The sequence below is a fragment of the Melanotaenia boesemani genome, chromosome 16 (genome assembly GCF_017639745.1).
Source record: "Melanotaenia boesemani isolate fMelBoe1 chromosome 16, fMelBoe1.pri, whole genome shotgun sequence".
NCBI classification, from domain to species: domain Eukaryota; kingdom Metazoa; phylum Chordata; class Actinopteri; order Atheriniformes; family Melanotaeniidae; genus Melanotaenia; species Melanotaenia boesemani.
The window spans coordinates 26,068,818-26,087,697 of record NC_055697.1 but is presented as its reverse complement, the minus strand read 5'-3'; the positions used below and the strand labels follow the sequence as shown (position 1 = coordinate 26,087,697).

The 18,880-nt window shown below is 35.4% G+C and overlaps 1 protein-coding gene across 3 annotated transcripts in view; it reads right to left on the bottom strand.

Moving 5' to 3' along the window:
* The window catches only part of abch1 (ATP-binding cassette, sub-family H, member 1), a 36,399-nt gene that overhangs the window by 9,182 nt on the left and 8,337 nt on the right, over window positions 1-18,880 (bottom strand). For all 3 annotated transcript variants that reach the window (XM_042010517.1, XM_042010519.1, XM_042010518.1), the window contains exons 5-17: window positions 17,226-17,333; window positions 16,150-16,243; window positions 13,093-13,167; window positions 12,587-12,767; window positions 11,350-11,446; window positions 11,086-11,254; window positions 10,287-10,387; window positions 5,967-6,037; window positions 5,601-5,650; window positions 5,276-5,332; window positions 5,083-5,153; window positions 4,322-4,410; window positions 2,360-2,463 (exon numbers count right to left, since the gene is read on the bottom strand). In XM_042010517.1, the coding sequence (XP_041866451.1) occupies window positions 2,360-2,463; window positions 4,322-4,410; window positions 5,083-5,153; window positions 5,276-5,332; window positions 5,601-5,650; window positions 5,967-6,037; window positions 10,287-10,387; window positions 11,086-11,254; window positions 11,350-11,446; window positions 12,587-12,767; window positions 13,093-13,167; window positions 16,150-16,243; window positions 17,226-17,333 (1,267 nt within the window). The remainder of the gene's footprint in view (window positions 1-2,359; window positions 2,464-4,321; window positions 4,411-5,082; window positions 5,154-5,275; window positions 5,333-5,600; window positions 5,651-5,966; window positions 6,038-10,286; window positions 10,388-11,085; window positions 11,255-11,349; window positions 11,447-12,586; window positions 12,768-13,092; window positions 13,168-16,149; window positions 16,244-17,225; window positions 17,334-18,880) is intronic.

Below are 18,880 nucleotides of genomic sequence, written 5' to 3'. Positions count from 1 at the left end.
CTGTGATTCTCCAGAACACACAGATGGTCACTCCACCCCTGCTCACTAGTCTCAAATTGTGAGTTCAAGTTGAGTCTCAGGTCTTTTGAGTGTGTGTCCAAGTTGAGTCTCAAGTTACTAGAAATGCGACTTAAGTGGGATTTGAGTCCGACTCCCAAACTCGAGTCCTCATTTCTGCCTTCCAGTCACTGGACGACCTGCTCTACCACCTGAACCACTTCCACCCCAGTGTACTACTTGCGCATGAATTCACAACCGTTGGTGTATCTGCAGACTCTGCAGCCCTTTTGTTTATTCATTGGTCTTGCATTTAGTTTAAAAGAAGATGCAGTTTGACAATGTGGTCAAATTCCTGAACCTCAGAGCTTAGAGGTTAATTGCCACCAAGCTGAGGTAAAAGACATCTTTCAGCTGATCTGCAGCTTTCACTGTCTACAGTTTAAAGTGTCCTTCACTCGTAACCTTTTCAAGCTAAAAGTAATGTATACTTTATAGAAGATGGACTTCTACAAGTAGGTGCTGAGAGATGCCACAAGATCTTTTCTTCTCCGTTACGTTACCTTGCTGCAATCTGATGTGTTAATTTTTTTTCACGTGTTCAGACTTGCAGATAGATGTGCTATTATGTAATTGATTCTTTGGATTTTCTTGTCACCTACTTTTGGTTTTATTGACTATGATCTCTTTGTTGACGAGACCAGATAATGCCTGTTTTGAGTCTTTTGCTTTGAACACTATTTAGGTCCTGTTGTCATCTGATTGAGAACTTAGTAGCTTTTATTTCACTGTGAGATATACACGTGTGCATGTATGAGCATGTTTACATATTTGGATTGTCTCCTCACTTGCAATACACTCCAGCCAGAAAATGCTGAAACTAAAAACTAAATCATTATTTGGACAATAATAATAAAAAAAACAGTTTCTCTGATGTACCTGTGATGTGAGTAATGCTGGTGCCATGTTATATATAATCTAAATCTCTTATTTTACTGTGAACAGACCCAACATTAAAAATGGCCATAAGGACTTTTAAACTCTCTTTACATTGTATTTCACCATTGGAAATAATTTACTATCAGCACAACAAAGACAGTTATTACCCCAAATATATGCACAGGAAATACATAAAGGAAAATATGTCTTTCCCTAAAACAAAAAAGGTCCATTTGAATTAAATTTAATGTTTCTGTAAATGTTTTAATGAGTATTAAATAGCGGAGAGCGAAATCAATCAAAACCAACTGTTTAAACTCTTCATCTCTTGTCTTAAATTGCATATAAACTCAGAGTACAGGTTGTTTAAAGAACATAAAAGCAGATGTGAAGGTGAAATCAAGTAAAAAGAAAAACAAAAAAACTGGAGACTCAAACACTCTCCGATGACTTGCACTGATCTTAAGCCAAAAATACCACAAGAAATTTCTCAGCTTCTGCTGTAAATCAGTCACAATACAATATTCAATATCATACAAAAAACTTAGAGGAGTCTACAAGTCTCAGCTTAAAGTATTCAAGGTGATAACTGCTAACGTGACTGGAACCTGTGTGTGTGTGTGTGTGTTGCTGCACTCCTCGATGTGTTAAGACACTATCCGTCTCCCCTGACAACTTGCAAAAATAGACCTGCACCAAGAGGCCACATGACCACTCGGTTGCCACAGCAATCAAAGGCTGTTGTCGTGGCGATCTTGCAGTGATCCCTGGATACGGCCAAGGCAGGACATAATTTATGGACCGGTGGTCTTTTAACACACACACACACACACACACACACACATACACATACAATGACAGGCATAAAGCATACACTCTTAAAGTATGTGCTTGCACACACACAAACATACATTCTTGGGTCTAAAGCCCCTCTGTTGATATCATACACATATCTGTTGAGAATCAATGATGAACAGAAAATTCATGCTACCAGTGGTGTTTTGCTTCCACATTGAGCCTGACCTCTGTCGCCTTTAGCGTCTGCTTGACTCACGTCAGAAGGTTTATTTCCTCGCTTTTGCATTACTTTAATGGAAAATAAATGATAGATATTTGCTGATCTTGAAAAATGAAGGCTAATAAAAGCTGTTTGGTCGTTAGGGAGTTTGCATTCAAATAATTATGGTTCTTATCGACTACAGGTAAAGTCAGATGTTTGAAGATGTAGTATATACAGGTTGGTGTCAGAATTGCGTCCTTCATGTCAGACACAAACCAGCATACATTAGGAGTGACTTTGCTTGCTAAACAGTACAGCATTTTTTTTATAATTTACTTTTTTTTTGTCTTGTTCTTACAACTGCAACAAGTTATTTTTTAGTGAAAACAATTTAAAGTGTGTGTCTGTTTTTATTGCGTCAACCTTGAAGACGAGCAAGATGAAGAGAAGCATGAGGATGATCTGAACGCTGATGACAAGCAGCTGTGAGAAGAGGTGAGCCAGCATCGTCTCCATGGAACTCACACCTGGTAGACAAAAACAAAAGAGATGATGCTTGTCTTCTAATGGAAAAAAAAGAACTGTCAGAATATACAAGCCATCTTACTTAGCCAAGTTAAAGCTATTAAAAAGTATTATATATGTGTTATATAAAGCTCTTCTATGTAGGATAAATGAGATCTCCTATAGCTGCACAAATTGCAACCAGATGAACTCCCTCCAACCTACATCTGCCACAAAAGTGTAAGGGTTGGTTCCTTCATAGTTACTGTAGTAACACAGAATGAAAACACAGTAACTGTTGTTTTAACACGTTTCTACCCTAATAAAACTATAGTTATGAGTAATATTTTGATGTTACACACTGGCTCTTGACCTTTAGACCTGCAGCAATCTTAAAATTTTCTAATAATTTGATTGAGCTAAAATAATCATAAACTAAGTTTACATCTCCTCCCTATAAATTTGAGGTTCTGAAATAAGAACAATTTGCTCATTAACTTTTAGACATTTGGGAGGACATAAATTTGTTTTTTGATGCGGCAGAACAAGCCCACATTTCCCCAATAATTTCATTGGTGTCAACGTGCGTTTATGGAAACTCAGTGTAGAGTATAAGAAAGTATTAAATAATTTGCAAATTGAAAAATAAAGCATGTACTTTAAAATACTTTCAGTGGTCAATTAAGTTGACTATCTATATTAAATACAGCTCATTTACTTGAACGGATTCAGTTGTGGTATGCTGTGGTTTTATTATCTGCAGCTCTATTTCACATACATAGAGAAAACTGATTTTTTTCTATTACAATTTACTCATTTGCTGAAAAAAAGATACAAATCTAAGATTTTTGTTAACAAATTCAAAGTGAGGAACTAGTGGTCATAATAACTAACACTTTGAATCATGAGACTTTATATTTATTTACAATATATTTTATCCAGTTAGATTAAAAATAAATGGCCCTATGCCATTCAAAACTTAAAAAAAACCATAGGATATTATTTAAACTTTAGCTACATAATATTAATAATTAAAAAAAAAAACAACTAACAAACAAACAAAAAATGTTTTATTTAAAATCTCATCCAAATCTCATAATTATTCTACAATAAATTTATTAGATCGGCTAACATGACAGCTCATATTTGTTATTTATTATCTAACTGAGCAAACTTTTCTAATTCATAAGCTAAAAAACACACGTAGAAAAAGTCTGTGTGTTTGATTGGTGTTGAACATCTGCAGTGATCATGTTCCTCCCTCTACTGGTCATGTCTCAAATTACATTTAAATGAAGTATTGACTGTTTTCTCATCAATAATAAACATCTGGCACCAACACTCAACTGCTTACAGTCCAGAGATTTGAACATACCTGTAGACAACATGCTTATATCTGTTGATTTAGTTTTTTCCTGCAAAAACTATCTAGAAAAACTAAACCATCAGAATGTGCATAGAGAACAAGGGTCATTTAAAAATGTAAAAATTCAAGCAACTTAGACCATTTTTCAATTATTTTTGTGTTTCTATAAAGGTCCATATGTATGATTAAAAAGAAATTTGATGGTAGTATTTGTTTACATTTTGTGAATGTGATCAAGTGATGATGTAGCAAATCGTCTAATTTAGAGGCAGTAAAAAGACATATTTTTGTTAATGTTTTACAAAACACTTCAAATGCTGCTTCACCAGAATCCAAAATTTAAATGATACTGAGCAGTTGAGAGAACTGTAGCTTCCCTGTTGTCTGATGTGTACAAGTGTTTTCATTTTTAAGCAGAGTAAATGCCCTTAAAATGGCATAAAATTTATATGTACTGAGGTATAAATGGGACACATGATGGGGCGTGTGTGGCACTATGGAAGGAAGTATCTCACCTGCAACCCAACATCTGTCCAAAAGTCCTTCCTTCCTCTCCAGAACAAATGAGAGCGCTGTCAGGCCCACAGCCAGATAAAAGGTGATACTAATGGGACAGGGAGAAAATTCGATAACAGGATGGTAAAGAAAGATCGCCAAATATTTTCATTCCTACAACTAAATTCTTTCAAGTAATTCCCTAACATTTAAAATTTGATGTCACATTTTCTTTATAAACCCTTTAAAAAACACATTTGCAAAATCATGTAGGTTCAAATGTGACACGTGAACACAAATGGCTTTGTACATGTGGTCACATTTTACATGTAAAATAGGTGCAACAGGTGATGCATATATTGCATGAGAAACATGTTTTTGGAACAATTCCATGGTAACAACATATAAAAGTCCTAATTCTAATTTATTTATGTAAAAATTATGTGAATTTTAAAGTAATACCAATGTGAAACCCATGCCAATCCTCATATGAAATTAACAGTATATATAATCAAATATTGTTTTTGCACATGTTGCCATGCTCTTTTACATGTTAAAATAAAATCTGAAATATGTGGAACACATGTGAAACACCTATTTAGCAAATGAGAAGCGTGTTTTGAGAACATTTTCATGGTATTAACATATGAAACCCATGCAAATTCCCATGTAAAACTTGTGTAATCAAATGTGTTTATGCACATGACAAACACACATACACAAATCAAAAGTTGTTTAATTATGCAGCTACATGCACTTTAACCAGCCCACTTCAACTGACCTGAGCACAGCTCCAGGAGTCACAAACGTGGTAAAGTCTGTATTTTGACTTCCATAAATCGGCTCCTCAAACTTACAGATGACAGTAAGAAAGATTTTGTTTTACTTTATGCAGCACATAGCATCATCAGAAACTCTTCATTATATCATTTCTATGTATCCTAAATATATTCTGTGTTTTGAAATGAACAAACCTTAATTGGTAGTGCAGCCATGTATGACATACTGCCCAACTTATTATCCACAAAAGCCTATAGACAGAGAACAAAACAGATTAAATGTATGGAAGCTGTATCATGTTTGTGGATGTGATGTGATTAGAAAGGGATAAAAGAGTAATTTAAGCTTTGTTTGAGATGTACAATAAGAACCCAAAAGCAGTAGTACTTATTCACTTCTGATTTACTAATAAGATTAAATGAGTCTTTTTTATTCTATCCATTTTATATAAATCACATTTGTGTTAGTTTTATAGTTAATATTTTGTATTATAAAGATGTCTTTATAACTAATTTGTACCTGAAAGGCATCGTGTAGTTTCTTCTGGAGCATGAGGGCAATCTGTCGGTCTGGAAAACATAAAAAGTGCAGCTTAACTTCAGATTATCAGAGTCAGACGCCTGTATATATTTTGTTATATCACTGAATACATTTACTCTGAGATCTTAAATATTTATTGCTTCTCCTTAATATTCTCTTACATGACCTATACAATTTGATGACTTTGACAATTTTCTCAGACATACACTGTATGCAAAAGAAAAATAAATCCACTGTTTGGCATACAGGATGATCTTTAGCAAGAAATTCTTTTATTGGTTTGCACTGCACCATAACTGGACTCAACTTTAATTAGCAATGGGAATAAAAAGATTTAGATTTTACTTGTATGATCCAGCCAGACATGCACTGATCCTCCATCGATCACCTCCTTCGAAACCTGCCGCTGGAGCATCCTTTAAATAATAGTCATGATTAGAAAAATAAATGTGCTTTACATTTGATGCCAGTTGTTAAAATTAAGAATGAAATGTATAAGAAGCAGAAATTGGAGGAACAAGGTGCATAACATACAAATTTAATTAATACTGGGCAACTTAAATGAACAAGAGAGCTTATTAGATTGATAGGTAGAGGTATCGTATCAATGATGTGGTTAATGTGACGACAAATCTTTCCTCTAAAAGGGTAAAAAATAAATCCTAAATGTTTTTTCAAACAGATTGAATGTTTTATTTGTTTTTTTTTTACAGTAATTTTGGTTAAAACAAATGTAAAATCTCCTATTTAACCTTGAAATCTCAGCAGCTAAACTAATTACTGTGATGTGACTGCAGTACTTCAGTAACACCTGATGCCAGTGCTTCAATGGACAAAGGTTGTTAATGGCTGCAGCATGCATGAACTATACAAATTTTCTAGAAGTTTTCTAGGCAAAGGTGAAAAGGCTGCCATTTGATGGCATTGTTTTAGTGTTTGTCCTGACCACCTACAGGTGAAGCAAAAAACAATGATTAGGTTGTTACAGGGACAGCTTGCAAGAAGATATATTAGGCCACAAATTAATATTCTGTCCTTAAAGGTGATGTAAAAGTGGAATTACAAGGATTTGAGCAATTTGTGACAAAAGTATATTTAGATGGTTGTAGCATCTCCACCCTTGCAGCCCTTGTGAGCTGGTCCAAGTCTGCAGTAAGCAGAACCAAAACTAGTCTAAGAAGCTATGACAGAGTCAGACAAACAATAAACTGCAGACCAATCATCTGATCATGAGCACTTCAAATAGACAGCAATGTGTAGTTTTAAATCTTTCCGATCACAACTTTACCCCATAATATGTGAACAGATAATGAAAGGAGGCAAGAATGTCATCTTGTGTAATCTGTTAGAGATGCTGTCTGAACTGTTCAGTTATTTTCACATAACTAGATGACGTAGAAGCAGGCGCCTGTTGTTTTCCACAAGCAGGTTTGTCACATGAGGAGCGCATGAATCTGTGGAAATGAGCATCTGATTGGTCGGCCCTAAAATGAGACCCATCCAGGTGAGAAGACAAGAAGGACCAGACAGTCTAGCCACGAATCAAACACTGTGATTCACACCTGAAACAATAAACCCATGACTGACTCATCCTCACATGACGGCAGCTCTGTGGAACAGTATTTCCTGGGTATTTTTATGTAATAATGACAGCAGATGCCATTATAAATTATTTTGTTTTCCTTCTACTTTCAGCTTTTTCAGCTGTAAGGGATATTTGCAAAAAAAATTTAAATATTTGCATAATTTGCTAATTTGTCTAATGCTGTTAAAAAAATGTATATATATATACTAAGTCTTTCTAGCATTTCTGAACACCAAAAAAGACTTTTGCAAAAATATTTGATGAAGTTTGATGAAATTTAGAGGTTAATTTCTTTTCAGTTCATAATTAATTGAAAAATTATTTTAATCCAGTACAACGAAGATGCTTCTCTTAGTGCTTTTAGACAGAAAATCTGATTGATGTTTCAACACAGAAAAAACAGGAATATATATACACCAAATAGCCAAAACATTAAAACTACTGAGAAGTAAGGTAAGTAACTCAGCTTATCTAGTTACATTGCACTGCTCTGCTGAAAAAACCTAAATCCTGGCAGTCACATGGATGCTACTTTGTGGGGAGCAAATCTAATCTATAAAGATTGAACCCCTAAAAACACCCTGATACTGAACACTCCAGGATGCACGCAGTTTTTCTTTGTCTATGTAACCGATTACATGAGAAGGATATACACATTATGTTATAGCTAAGAAACGTAGTTTATGTAAAAGCCTGATAATAACTGATATAAATTTATGTGGCTCATTAAGGACCCAGGTAACCTTTATTATATGAAGAGGGAACTCTTAGCTGTGCAACAGGTGGGAAATCCTAGAATAACTAGGCCAATCACTCTGATAATGCTATTTACGTAGGCTTATCGTATCTACCTTACCTATTTTCATTGGAATGAACAAAACATAGTCTCTGCACACGAGAAAACTATTTCACCTTAATGGAATTCAACAGCTGAATTCCTATTTTGCAGATTTTTCACTACTGCAGATGTAGCCTGTTCAAAAGTTGTAAGAAGTTATCAGGATACATGAAATTCAACTTGCATATTTGATTCATATTCTTGACACAGAAAAGGGCCTCCAGCCATAAAGGTGGGTTTGTGATGCTAAAATTAAACAAAATGCTACTTTAAACTAAAGGCTATACTTATGTAACATTAGCATACTGACACTTCCCATTTAGCACTAAACATAGTGTAGCTAAGGCAGGTATGGTTCAAAAGGTGGAAGGCAAACAAGTTTCACATCTCAGCAGATGAAGTGGTTGTTTTTAGACAAACAGTATGTGGACTTGTGCAGTCAGGTGTGCAGAGCATGTGTGTGTGTGTTTAACACTGTTCTTTGTGAGATAAGTATGTCTCAACTGCCGCTGGAATGCACTTTGTGTGTGCTGGGTGTGTGTAACGGAGCCAGTCTGCTCTCCTGTTGGTTTGTATGTCAACTTAAATTCCCTTAGGCCCACACAGATACAGGTTTCTGAGATCAGAACTGTGCTGCAGGTGCATCATCACCTGAACATTAGTCTGTGCTGTCAAGCGTTAAAATGACACTGTTAGCTGTAACATAAAAGAGAAAGAAGACGCAAGGAAAGGGACAAAAAGTAATGCTGTTTGTTTTGGGAAAGTAGGACAAATGGGATGAACATTAAATGCTCTCATGTTAAGACATTTCAAGTGAAACACAGATCTAATGGTACCATACTTCAGACTACACGGTACACTTTTGACTAGAAAGACCTCTTAAGTCTTTCTATGAAATTTCACTTATATATATGTTTACCATTCCTTACCTGCTGTGGTCTGAACATACCAAAATATTTATTTATCTCTGTTGAGAACAGTGCGTTTGAACACTGCTGATAACAGCATTGGCTTAACACATGCTTTTAAAAGCAAAAACTAACACCAACAATGAAGAAAAAGATCTGATAGTTCATCTGAAGCTCTGCAGCAGGCAGGCAAAATCATCCATGGTCTTTGTTACCCTCATTAATGGGAAATACTGATATTTTAACTCTAAGTTACTTTTTCATATCTGTTAGGGTCTAAATTATTAATAGGGGCAAATATGTAATTTGGATGCATCTGACAATATTATGAGTAAGAGTCCGAGAGTAAACTATCAGAGTTGTGATTTAATTTTTAATTTTAGGAATAAACTAATTCAAACACTATAAAAAGCCACCATACAGCCCATTATCCTCGAGGTTAATACGTTGAGAATATTTACTACCACTCTTTCTTGAAAATTCCACTTACTCAAGAAAGTGCTGTTTAAGACTTGCTGCAAATGAAATGAATTATGTGGTTATTGTTATTTATTATGCTGATTTTTATGTTCAGTATATTCAGTATTGGACTGATTTAAGCCGATTGCTCATTTTGACCCTAAAAGTAATCAAAAGTAGAGTCCAATTAATAAACAGGAGTTAATACATCTGATTTATTCTCAGTTTTAAAAAAATTAAGTTCTTTATAAGAGCTCAGTCTGACTGCAGTCTGCTTGTTTCACATTTAGTCACAGTTACAGTTGATCTAACTTTTAATATAATATTGGGATGCAAAACTGCTCATCAATTACATCATAAGCTCTTAAAGTGGCACCATGAAACTTTACCAGATTTTCTTAAGTGACTTGCCCCTTAACGTCAGCTAATTCAGCATCCATCTTAAATCCTACCTGCACTGTACGATATCTCCAGACAGTAAAAGTCAATCCTGTGTTGACTAAGTTTAGTCAAAGGTTTAAGGTTAGAAGGTTACATTGTGCAACTATAAATAACTAGCACAATGAAGCCTGCCTGATATTATACTAATTCTTTATGGTATTTGTTTGTCATAATGTATTGTAAGGTATTGGTTAACAGAAACCAAACAATCAGGACTCCACAAATTGAACTTTTTTCTGTTCTGAAGCAATTTGTGACACACTAGTATTAAGAACTGGTGAAACACTAATGTACTTTTTTCTTCATTGGCTGTCAACTTTCAGTTTATTTATTTATTTATTTGTGAACAGGATTTTTGACTGACTTAGTGTAATATTGATAAAAACTGATATTTATAACTGGCCACATCATTAGTACCCATGTATTGCTTGTACCGTTTAGTCAAGAAGCTTGTGAAGTTCTTTCCAAAGCCGATTACACCCCAGTACTCTCCGTTATAGACCCCTTCAAATGCATCATTTTGGGACAAGGGTACCTGTACATACAGACAAACAAACATACAAATAAAAAGGTCATACACCTGTATTTATTCATTATGAATTAAGTGATTTTTTTTTTCTCAAACCAGTTTAGATGACTGAAATCATGCAGGCTTGATTTTATTAATAACACAGTAACATGACTATCACTCCCAAATTCATTCTGATAAAAAAAAATGAAAAAATGACAATTTTATAGGTTCTTTGGCTGAGTTTTACCTAATAAATAAAAACTCAGTTCTCTATTAGAAGCACAATTTCTTTACTTTCTGTGCCTAGTACTAGTATGTGTGTATTATGGTACACTGAAAGGCTGCAGTTCAGCATGTAAAATAAAACCTTTGACTGACTTCCCAAGAAAAGGGAAGTTATTCTGTTTGTTCTGCTGTGAACAGAACTGAAAGTCATTTGTTGAGAGCTAAATAAACATAACTGAGACAAATTTCTGTTCCTTTCCAGACAAACAATCTAAATTGAGAACAAAACAAAAATCTCTCTCAGTAAATCACAGTGCAAACACATGGTAGTAACTGCTGTGTTGAATCAATAATAGTTAATAAATCTGAATCTACCTGCAGATTACATGTGCATGTGACAAAAAAATACAGGATCTAACCAGAGAACTTGTGATGATACCTGGGGTTTACTTATATCTAGTTTACTAAATGATACCTGGGGCTTACTAAATCAGTACCTGTTGCACACTGGAGTTGTCCAGGAAGGAGAGCATTGACTGGCTAAAAGAATTGGGGGAGGTTTCGTTATTCACCACGGCAACCTGAATCCCCCTTGGATCTCCTCCAACACACAAACAGATCAGAGAGATCTGGATGACAGGCAGTAGGAACTGAAAACACAACGACCTGCGAAACACACAGGAGCGTGTGACAAACTTATTGCTTAAAGGGAACTTCTGCTTTCAGTGACTAGACAAGGCTGTTAAATGCAGCTAACGTACCCTGGCATTCTCTTCATCCGTACTATTGTTTTTATGATCAGGGCTGCGATGTTCCTCCCCTTTGGCAGCACATGTCTGGCTCGAACCTTCCAGTCCGCTAAATGTGCAAACATAATACAAAAAAAAAGATATAATCAAGTAGGCATGATCCATATTTTACTAGAAGGATAGATCGAGTAAAAAGTTAACAATCTGAAAGAAGTAGATTGTCACCCATTCTGCAATGAATGATCAAAAATGAAGAGTTAAAGAGCAGATCATTCTTCATTTGAGGCCAAACTAACCACAAAGCCTGTATTACAGAAACGTGTTTAATAGTGATATCATCACATGAAAGGATTAAAAAGCTGGACAACTAATAAACTGTTTAAGGGTCATTTTCTAGGTTTTCTTACATTACCTTAATAACAAGGAGGAAACTGAAGGAAACACTCTTAACAAAACTTTTTAGGACAAGCTAGCTAATTATAAGCTAAACATAAAGTGTTAGCTAGTTGCATCTAACGGCAACTTTTTACTATCTTCAAAATGTCATTTTTGGCTACAGCTGTTTTCAAAGCAGAGCTGTTAAATCCCTGCTGTATCCTAGCTTCATAGCACAAAAGCAACAAAGAGTTGGTGTTTATTTGACTGTTCACTGTGCCAGAGATTTCCCTGAAAAGAAGACAGAGTTTAAAGACAGTGAATATTAGATTTACTTTATACAGGTGGCCAGACATAAACCCGCAAGAGAAAGCTGATGTTGCATGTACACTATCTGTATCTATCATGTAAAATTATCTACAATGCACCAATGTGCAGATGAGGCCTGGCTGACAGGTTGTGTATGAAGCTATTCAGAAAAACTGTATTTTAAATATTTTATTTTAAAATCACATCATAAGTTCTGAGTGTGATTATCATAGAAATGTGGTGATGCAGGTAAAGCTCCAAAACATTAAAGCCTTCAATGCCGCTGCAAGTTAAAGTGGCAGTGAATGGCACAACAATGGCTCAAGCTGCCAGACTGACAAGAATGAAGTTTCAGATGCTGTTTCAACCATGCAACATGTACTGCAATTAGAGTTTAATAAGTTTTAATACCACATTATAAGTAGCTAAAACTTTCTAGGGTGTTTTGCAAAGGAATTGGTGACAACAACAAAAGTGCCAGACCAGATTCAACTGACAACACTCACAGATACTGTTGTTTGGAGTGTAATATGTAGCTGGAAAAAAATCCTGAACATTTCAATACCTGAACATTTGGGAAGTTCATCTGCAACTGGTGGTCCGATTCCAAGAATTGGCTGACTCTCATCTCGTCTGCTTTCGAATGATTGGCTGTTATCCAGCTGTACCCCCTGTGGGCTGGACCCCCGTTTTAGGCCATTCTGGTCTGATGTCTCACACAGCTGCAGGAAGGCATGCTCAAGGGTCTGCAGTAGAAGATAACGTGGGTTAAAACAAGTTAGCATACCAGTAGCATGTTTTTATTTTTTCTACAGTTCTATTTTTTATTCTTTTAATGGGTAATTTGCATTGTATGAACCACAATATTTCAATAACACAATGAAAATTGCACAACTGCTGAGGACAATAACTTCCCTGTTAATTAATACTTCAGTGATAATTAAAAAGGATACAGTGAGTTGTACTAAAGTGCACTCGAGTTGTTTTGGTTTGTGGTTTCATAAATTACCTCCCAGCCATGACTACAAGCACCCTTGGGTGCCTACAGAGTGGAGGCTTTACAGTACTCACTGTTGCACTGTGTTGTTTCATGACTGCTTCTGGAGGACCTTCTGCCAGCAAATGTCCGTTTCGCATGAGACCAACCTCAAAACACAAAAAAGGGAAGTGTCATTCATAAGTCGAGGATTTTTGTGTTTTAATAAGAGCAGCTTTCCCTTTTTTTCTTGCTATAAATTTATCTAAAGGCATTCATCATCCTTCATGTGTCACATACGTTCACATTTAATAAGAAAACACACATCCAAATGCACAAATCAACCAGTCAATACAATTTTCAAGTTAAACAAAAGACAGCCTACATGCTAGAAATCTAGAATAAAGAAAGTAAATGTTGCAGTGTGAAACATGTATTTCAAGTCTTTCTAATAATCCAGTTAATAATCTTCACCTTCACTTACTCAAGAGGACTACTGGATTCATTGATATGATTTTTCACAATGTTTGCTTCTACCTCAGTTCATCAAATCAGAAAAAAAATCTACAAAAGAGCAAATATGTGTTTAATGACTTCTTCCTCTGTTATGTCAAATATGTTGAATGGCTATCCAAATACAGAAACCCCTTCTGCGAGTTGCACGTGCTATAAACAAGAGCAGCAATCTGATCAAAGTTTACCTGTTATACCAGAGGGTGTAAGACTGATTAAACTACAGCTTTCTAGTTCATGTCAACTTGACATGTCGCGTTGACACGAACTCACAGAGCTCATTACATAGCAGTAAACTCGGTATAACTATTTGCCATATTACTTGGCATACTGCGGTCAAGGTGTTGGAGTCATAAAAGATAATTAATGAGCCAACTGCGTCACTTGGTCAATGTGACAGTCTCTTATCAGCTATCATTTAACTCTAAAGTAGAAATGACTGAGTGGGCTGGCTGGCTTATTAGAGACTTCTAGCTTTATGCATGCGTCTCATCTGTGAGAAGCAAAAATGAGATCTTGTTTTGAATCATGCAGCTTGAGAAAGAGATGAAGTTATGCAGTTACTCTGGTTAGCTCTTCAGTCTGAATATGATACTTTCACATACTGTAAATACTTGCACTACTGAGAGACTGATCCAGCGCAGCTTGATGATGCGTGGGTTAGATTGCAGGTTCAAGCATTGTGGAACAAGTAAATAACATTACAGATTACAGATATTTGGTAGTGTTTCTGGACTCTCTGCCGGCTGGAAAATCTTCTTAAATAGAATCTAAACCATCACGTGACCACAAATTCTCTAGTAAAACCTGAACAAAAAAAAACCCTTTCAGTTAGCAGTTCCCTGAAGCGGAATGACACTTTTAATCCTGTACTGACAACAATATCAGCCTTTAATTGTATTCTACAATCTTTCATTCTCTATACTGCTTAGTCCACTAAGGGTGGCATGGAAGCTGGAGCATAACCCAGCATTTTAGCAGGTGAGAGGCAGGGTAGACCGTGGACAGTTCACCAGTCCATCACACGGCCAACACAGAGACAAACAACCATTCACGCTCACACTCAATCCTAGGGAGAATTTAGTGACCAATTAACCTAACATGCATGTCTTTGGACGTACCGGGAGAGAACCCACACATACACGGGGAGAACATGCAAACTCCACACAGAAAGGCCACTGTTCAAACCTCCCCCCCCCCGCTGTGAGGTGCCATGCTAACCACTACACCACCGTCCAGTCCTACTTTCTATTTCACAAAAAAAATCTTAAAAACATGTTTTCAATTGGCAATTGATAGCTACAAATGTTGAATAATCATAAAAGCCTTAAGCAAATGATATATATTCTGGACAAAAGTTTTTGCATTTTACTAGAAATTATTAGTATAATAGTTTAAAAAAAAAGGTGATATACTTATTTAGCTCCAGTCTTATTTGAATGATAAGTTTACACTTCAAGAGAAAAATCTTCAGATGGATACCAAAAGGTATGTGACAAACATAAAATTGGTGACTTACGAATAAATTTTACAACGGTCTGTCGGCTTTGCTTAAGAGAAACTATTTGAGTTGCGATTCAGCTGACATTGTCAAATTAACAGTGATAGTGTAATTTAAACATAATCGACATCTTAATTTACGCTTCAGAATGATGGTTTCTATGAACCTAATCTACAGTGTAAACTTTAAGCTGTAAAATATTTGGCTTCCTGGACTTTACAAAGAGGATTAATGGTGAAACAGAGATTGAACTCATGGAATTAAAGGATTTATGCTTTTGAGACATTGACACAAATCTCAGTCATATATGTAGCACTAAAGGCTGTCTGAGGCCATGTTGCGCTGCACGTAACTCCTCGTAATCAAGCCATTTAGGTAGAAATGGGTAACATAACAGTTCTAATACCTTATTCCTACATTTTACCTTTCCTATGGATATGTTTGTTGTCATGGTGAAGTTCAGATTATGCAAAATGTTAAGCACAACTTTCATTAGTTGGCTGCAAAGGATCAGTTAGCATGTTTTCTTTCTTTTATTTCCTTTCAGTTATTTTAATAATCTCTAAACATATTGTTTAGTAGATTATAGTTACAAGGAAAAGGCAGGTATTTATGCATACTTCTCCTGTTTTAAGCAGATTGTGTCTGTAAATCTACTCAAACTATTTAAAATAAGTCACAAATCTATAGGTTTGTTTCTTTAAAAAGTTTTAATAACTTAATTGCATATCAAACTCCAGTTTTCTCAAGTGTTACTCAAACAAAAGTACTTTTGTTGGAGACTGTAGTGGAAGTTTGATGCACATGTGGTCCTCTAAGAGTTATTCAGGTCGGCACTCCTCAGTATAAAAACACGGCACCGAATTCAATGCATACCAGGCTTAAATAAACACAAAGCCTCTGAGAGACCTCTATTCCTTGTGCCCTCATTGAATTTGGCCTTTTGTTCCTCCTGTCAAGGCTAATAAACACTATAATTAATGTAAAGACTCATAATGCTTCTATGAAGAGGAAATAATCAAGGATATTGTTCCATGGATTTTCTATCTGGATTTCTGAATCTTGTGCATGTACTGCATCTCTGCATGTTTTGTGGTGTGTTTAAGAACATTGGGCTTTAATGAATGAATTATCTTACCACATTGGCTTGCCTGGCCTCTTCTATGTAGTGTGTGGTGATTATAACCGATGTTTTTCCAGTCTTCACAATTTCCACCAGATGTTGCCAGATCCTAGAATGAATACCAAATAAAGCAAACACATTACATAACACTAGACCTGCTCACCTGGAGTTTGTCTTAAACTGGCAGCTTATAGCTTTGCCAACAATAGTTTCACTGCCAGCCATCTGATTTGGCCAGGCTTTGCAATTACACAATGACCATGGAGCAACACCGTAAGTGGGAGCAGTATGCATTCAAAGAATGTCTGCCTTTCTAAAATATTGTCATAAATGGGAAGACTAAACATTTTTGTGTCTGCAGTAGGACAGCTACGTGATAGTGTGCAGACAACTGTAATTAATGTATTTGCAGAAAAAAGTAATAGTTATAGCACATATTTAGTGAGAGGTTAACAAATACAGATCAATATTATAATGCAAAACATTTTATGAGAACCGTTGATTATTAATTTATCATGGTAAATGAGTGGTTTTAATATTTTTTGTTTTTTTAAAGTTTAGTAGAAAGATTTTCTGATCATTACATTAGCCATATCATTACAAATGATATGGCTATAAAAAATGTTTCAGATGTTTACTGCTAACTAAATGAATTTTCATGCATGTGAAGTTAAGCTAAAACCTACTGCATTCATACCAATTGCAAATCATAACTCATAGTGAAATTTCATTTGACCGTTACATTACTTCCAGCTATAAATGTTGTGATTATTAAATTTTTAGGAAAACTTTAATATTCTGGAGGAAAACTTCATGCACATTGTAGAAAATATTTAGGGTTTAGGGGTTTCTGGTTAAATTATTGCTTGTTATTTTAGATGTAGTCTGTTCTATCATTTTTTTATTTTGTCTTTTAGTCCATGTTCTGTTTTCCTGTTTTATTTAGTCAAGTTCACCCTCTTGTTTATGTTGGTCTCTTTGCATGAAGGGGGTTCTCGGGAAAAATAGGTTGGGAACTGCTGTGTTAGCTGACAGTCACAAGTCTCAAAACCTGTTGTGTGATTCACAGAAAACATCTGAGCATTACGTACTTAGACCTGAGCACAGGGTCCACTCCGACTGTCGGTTCATCCAAGATGAGCAGCTCTGGATTCTGCAGCAGAGCAGCTCCGAGGGACACTCTTCGCTTCTGACCTCCACTACAACACACAAAGAAAAACAAAACCAATAGGGTGAATCATCTGCTATTTTCCTGATTGTTTTATAACCAGTAAACCACATGGATTCTGTGCATGCTGCTTGATCCAGAGGAAGGTGAAAAGGTAGGAGCTGAAAGTAGCCAAGACAAAGCCTTCAAGACAAACCTGGCTGACAAGGCAGATGTAAACAACTAAACCTGAGGTGAGTACACTGGGAGGTGACATAATCTAAAAGAAAATCACAGATTTTTTTAACCTAATTATAAATAAACAGATTGATACCACATTGTAAAAATGTTTTCATTAATAGCAGAAATAGACAGTTTGTCCTGTATCATGCAAGGCTGAGAGGAGACAAGCCAGTTACAACATTAACAGGCTGTCAGACACAAAGACAAACTCATATAAAATTAGTTTTACCCTGACACTGCCACTCACTAACTAGACAGGATGTTATTCTATTAATTATATAAACATTACATGAACAGGAAATGAAAGATGGTTTCAGGGGTCCCGGCGATAGCAGAAGGGTCTTTGTAATGAATCTTGAATGGGTTTCAGAGCAGCAATGAAAAAGCAGAATTCCAGATATGGTCAGTTGTTCACCAGGTGAACAAAAAGGCATGTTGCAATTTAAATCAGATAACTTTATTAAGATTCAGACTTTTGGTTGATGATGCAAGGAGGGTAGGTTAAAGGTGGAGTTGCAGCCTCTAAAGCAATAGAAAAGTTTTGCTTGCTTACATTTTATATATATATATATATATATATATATATATATATATATATATATATACACAGACACACACACATATATATATATACATACATACAAATGCATGGAACTGTCACCCAAATAAAAAATAATTGGAACCTTATCACGTTATAATGTGTTAAATTTTATTGTAAGAACATGAATCAAAGTAGCCTGTACTGTATGCAGGTGTTGTTGTGACCTATATTGGAGCAAAATACATTTTATGGAAAATATTCTCGTCAAGCAGAAAAATTTCAAGTTTTTTGTCAATAATAAATTATTCTACTCTGGTTTACTGTTGTACACACAGAAATGTGGGACAGTTATGTGCAACACGGAATGTCACCTGCCTGCATAGTGAATTGGTGTGTGCGTGTGTCTTAGTTGCCATAGAGTGTGTGATGCTTTTAGTTATTAACATGTACCAGGGATTACGCCAATGGCTGTCTTCTGAAAAATAAAAAAATGAAAATTATAAAGCACCGCTGGGACTGGGATAAATAGGTTGACAAAACGAAGATGAGGTCCTGTCTGCTTTAAGGGTGCAACGTCAGTAATATCACAGTGTCCTTCAAGCTTCACCAAATCTCTCCGCCGAATTACAACTTATGGTTTATAGTCCACATTTTCACCACGAAACATATCATGTTATAACATGATACATTTCACATTTTTACAATAAACTTATCAGGTTATAATGTGATATATATATATATGTATGTATATATATATATATATATATATATATATATATATATATATATATATATATATATATATATATATATAT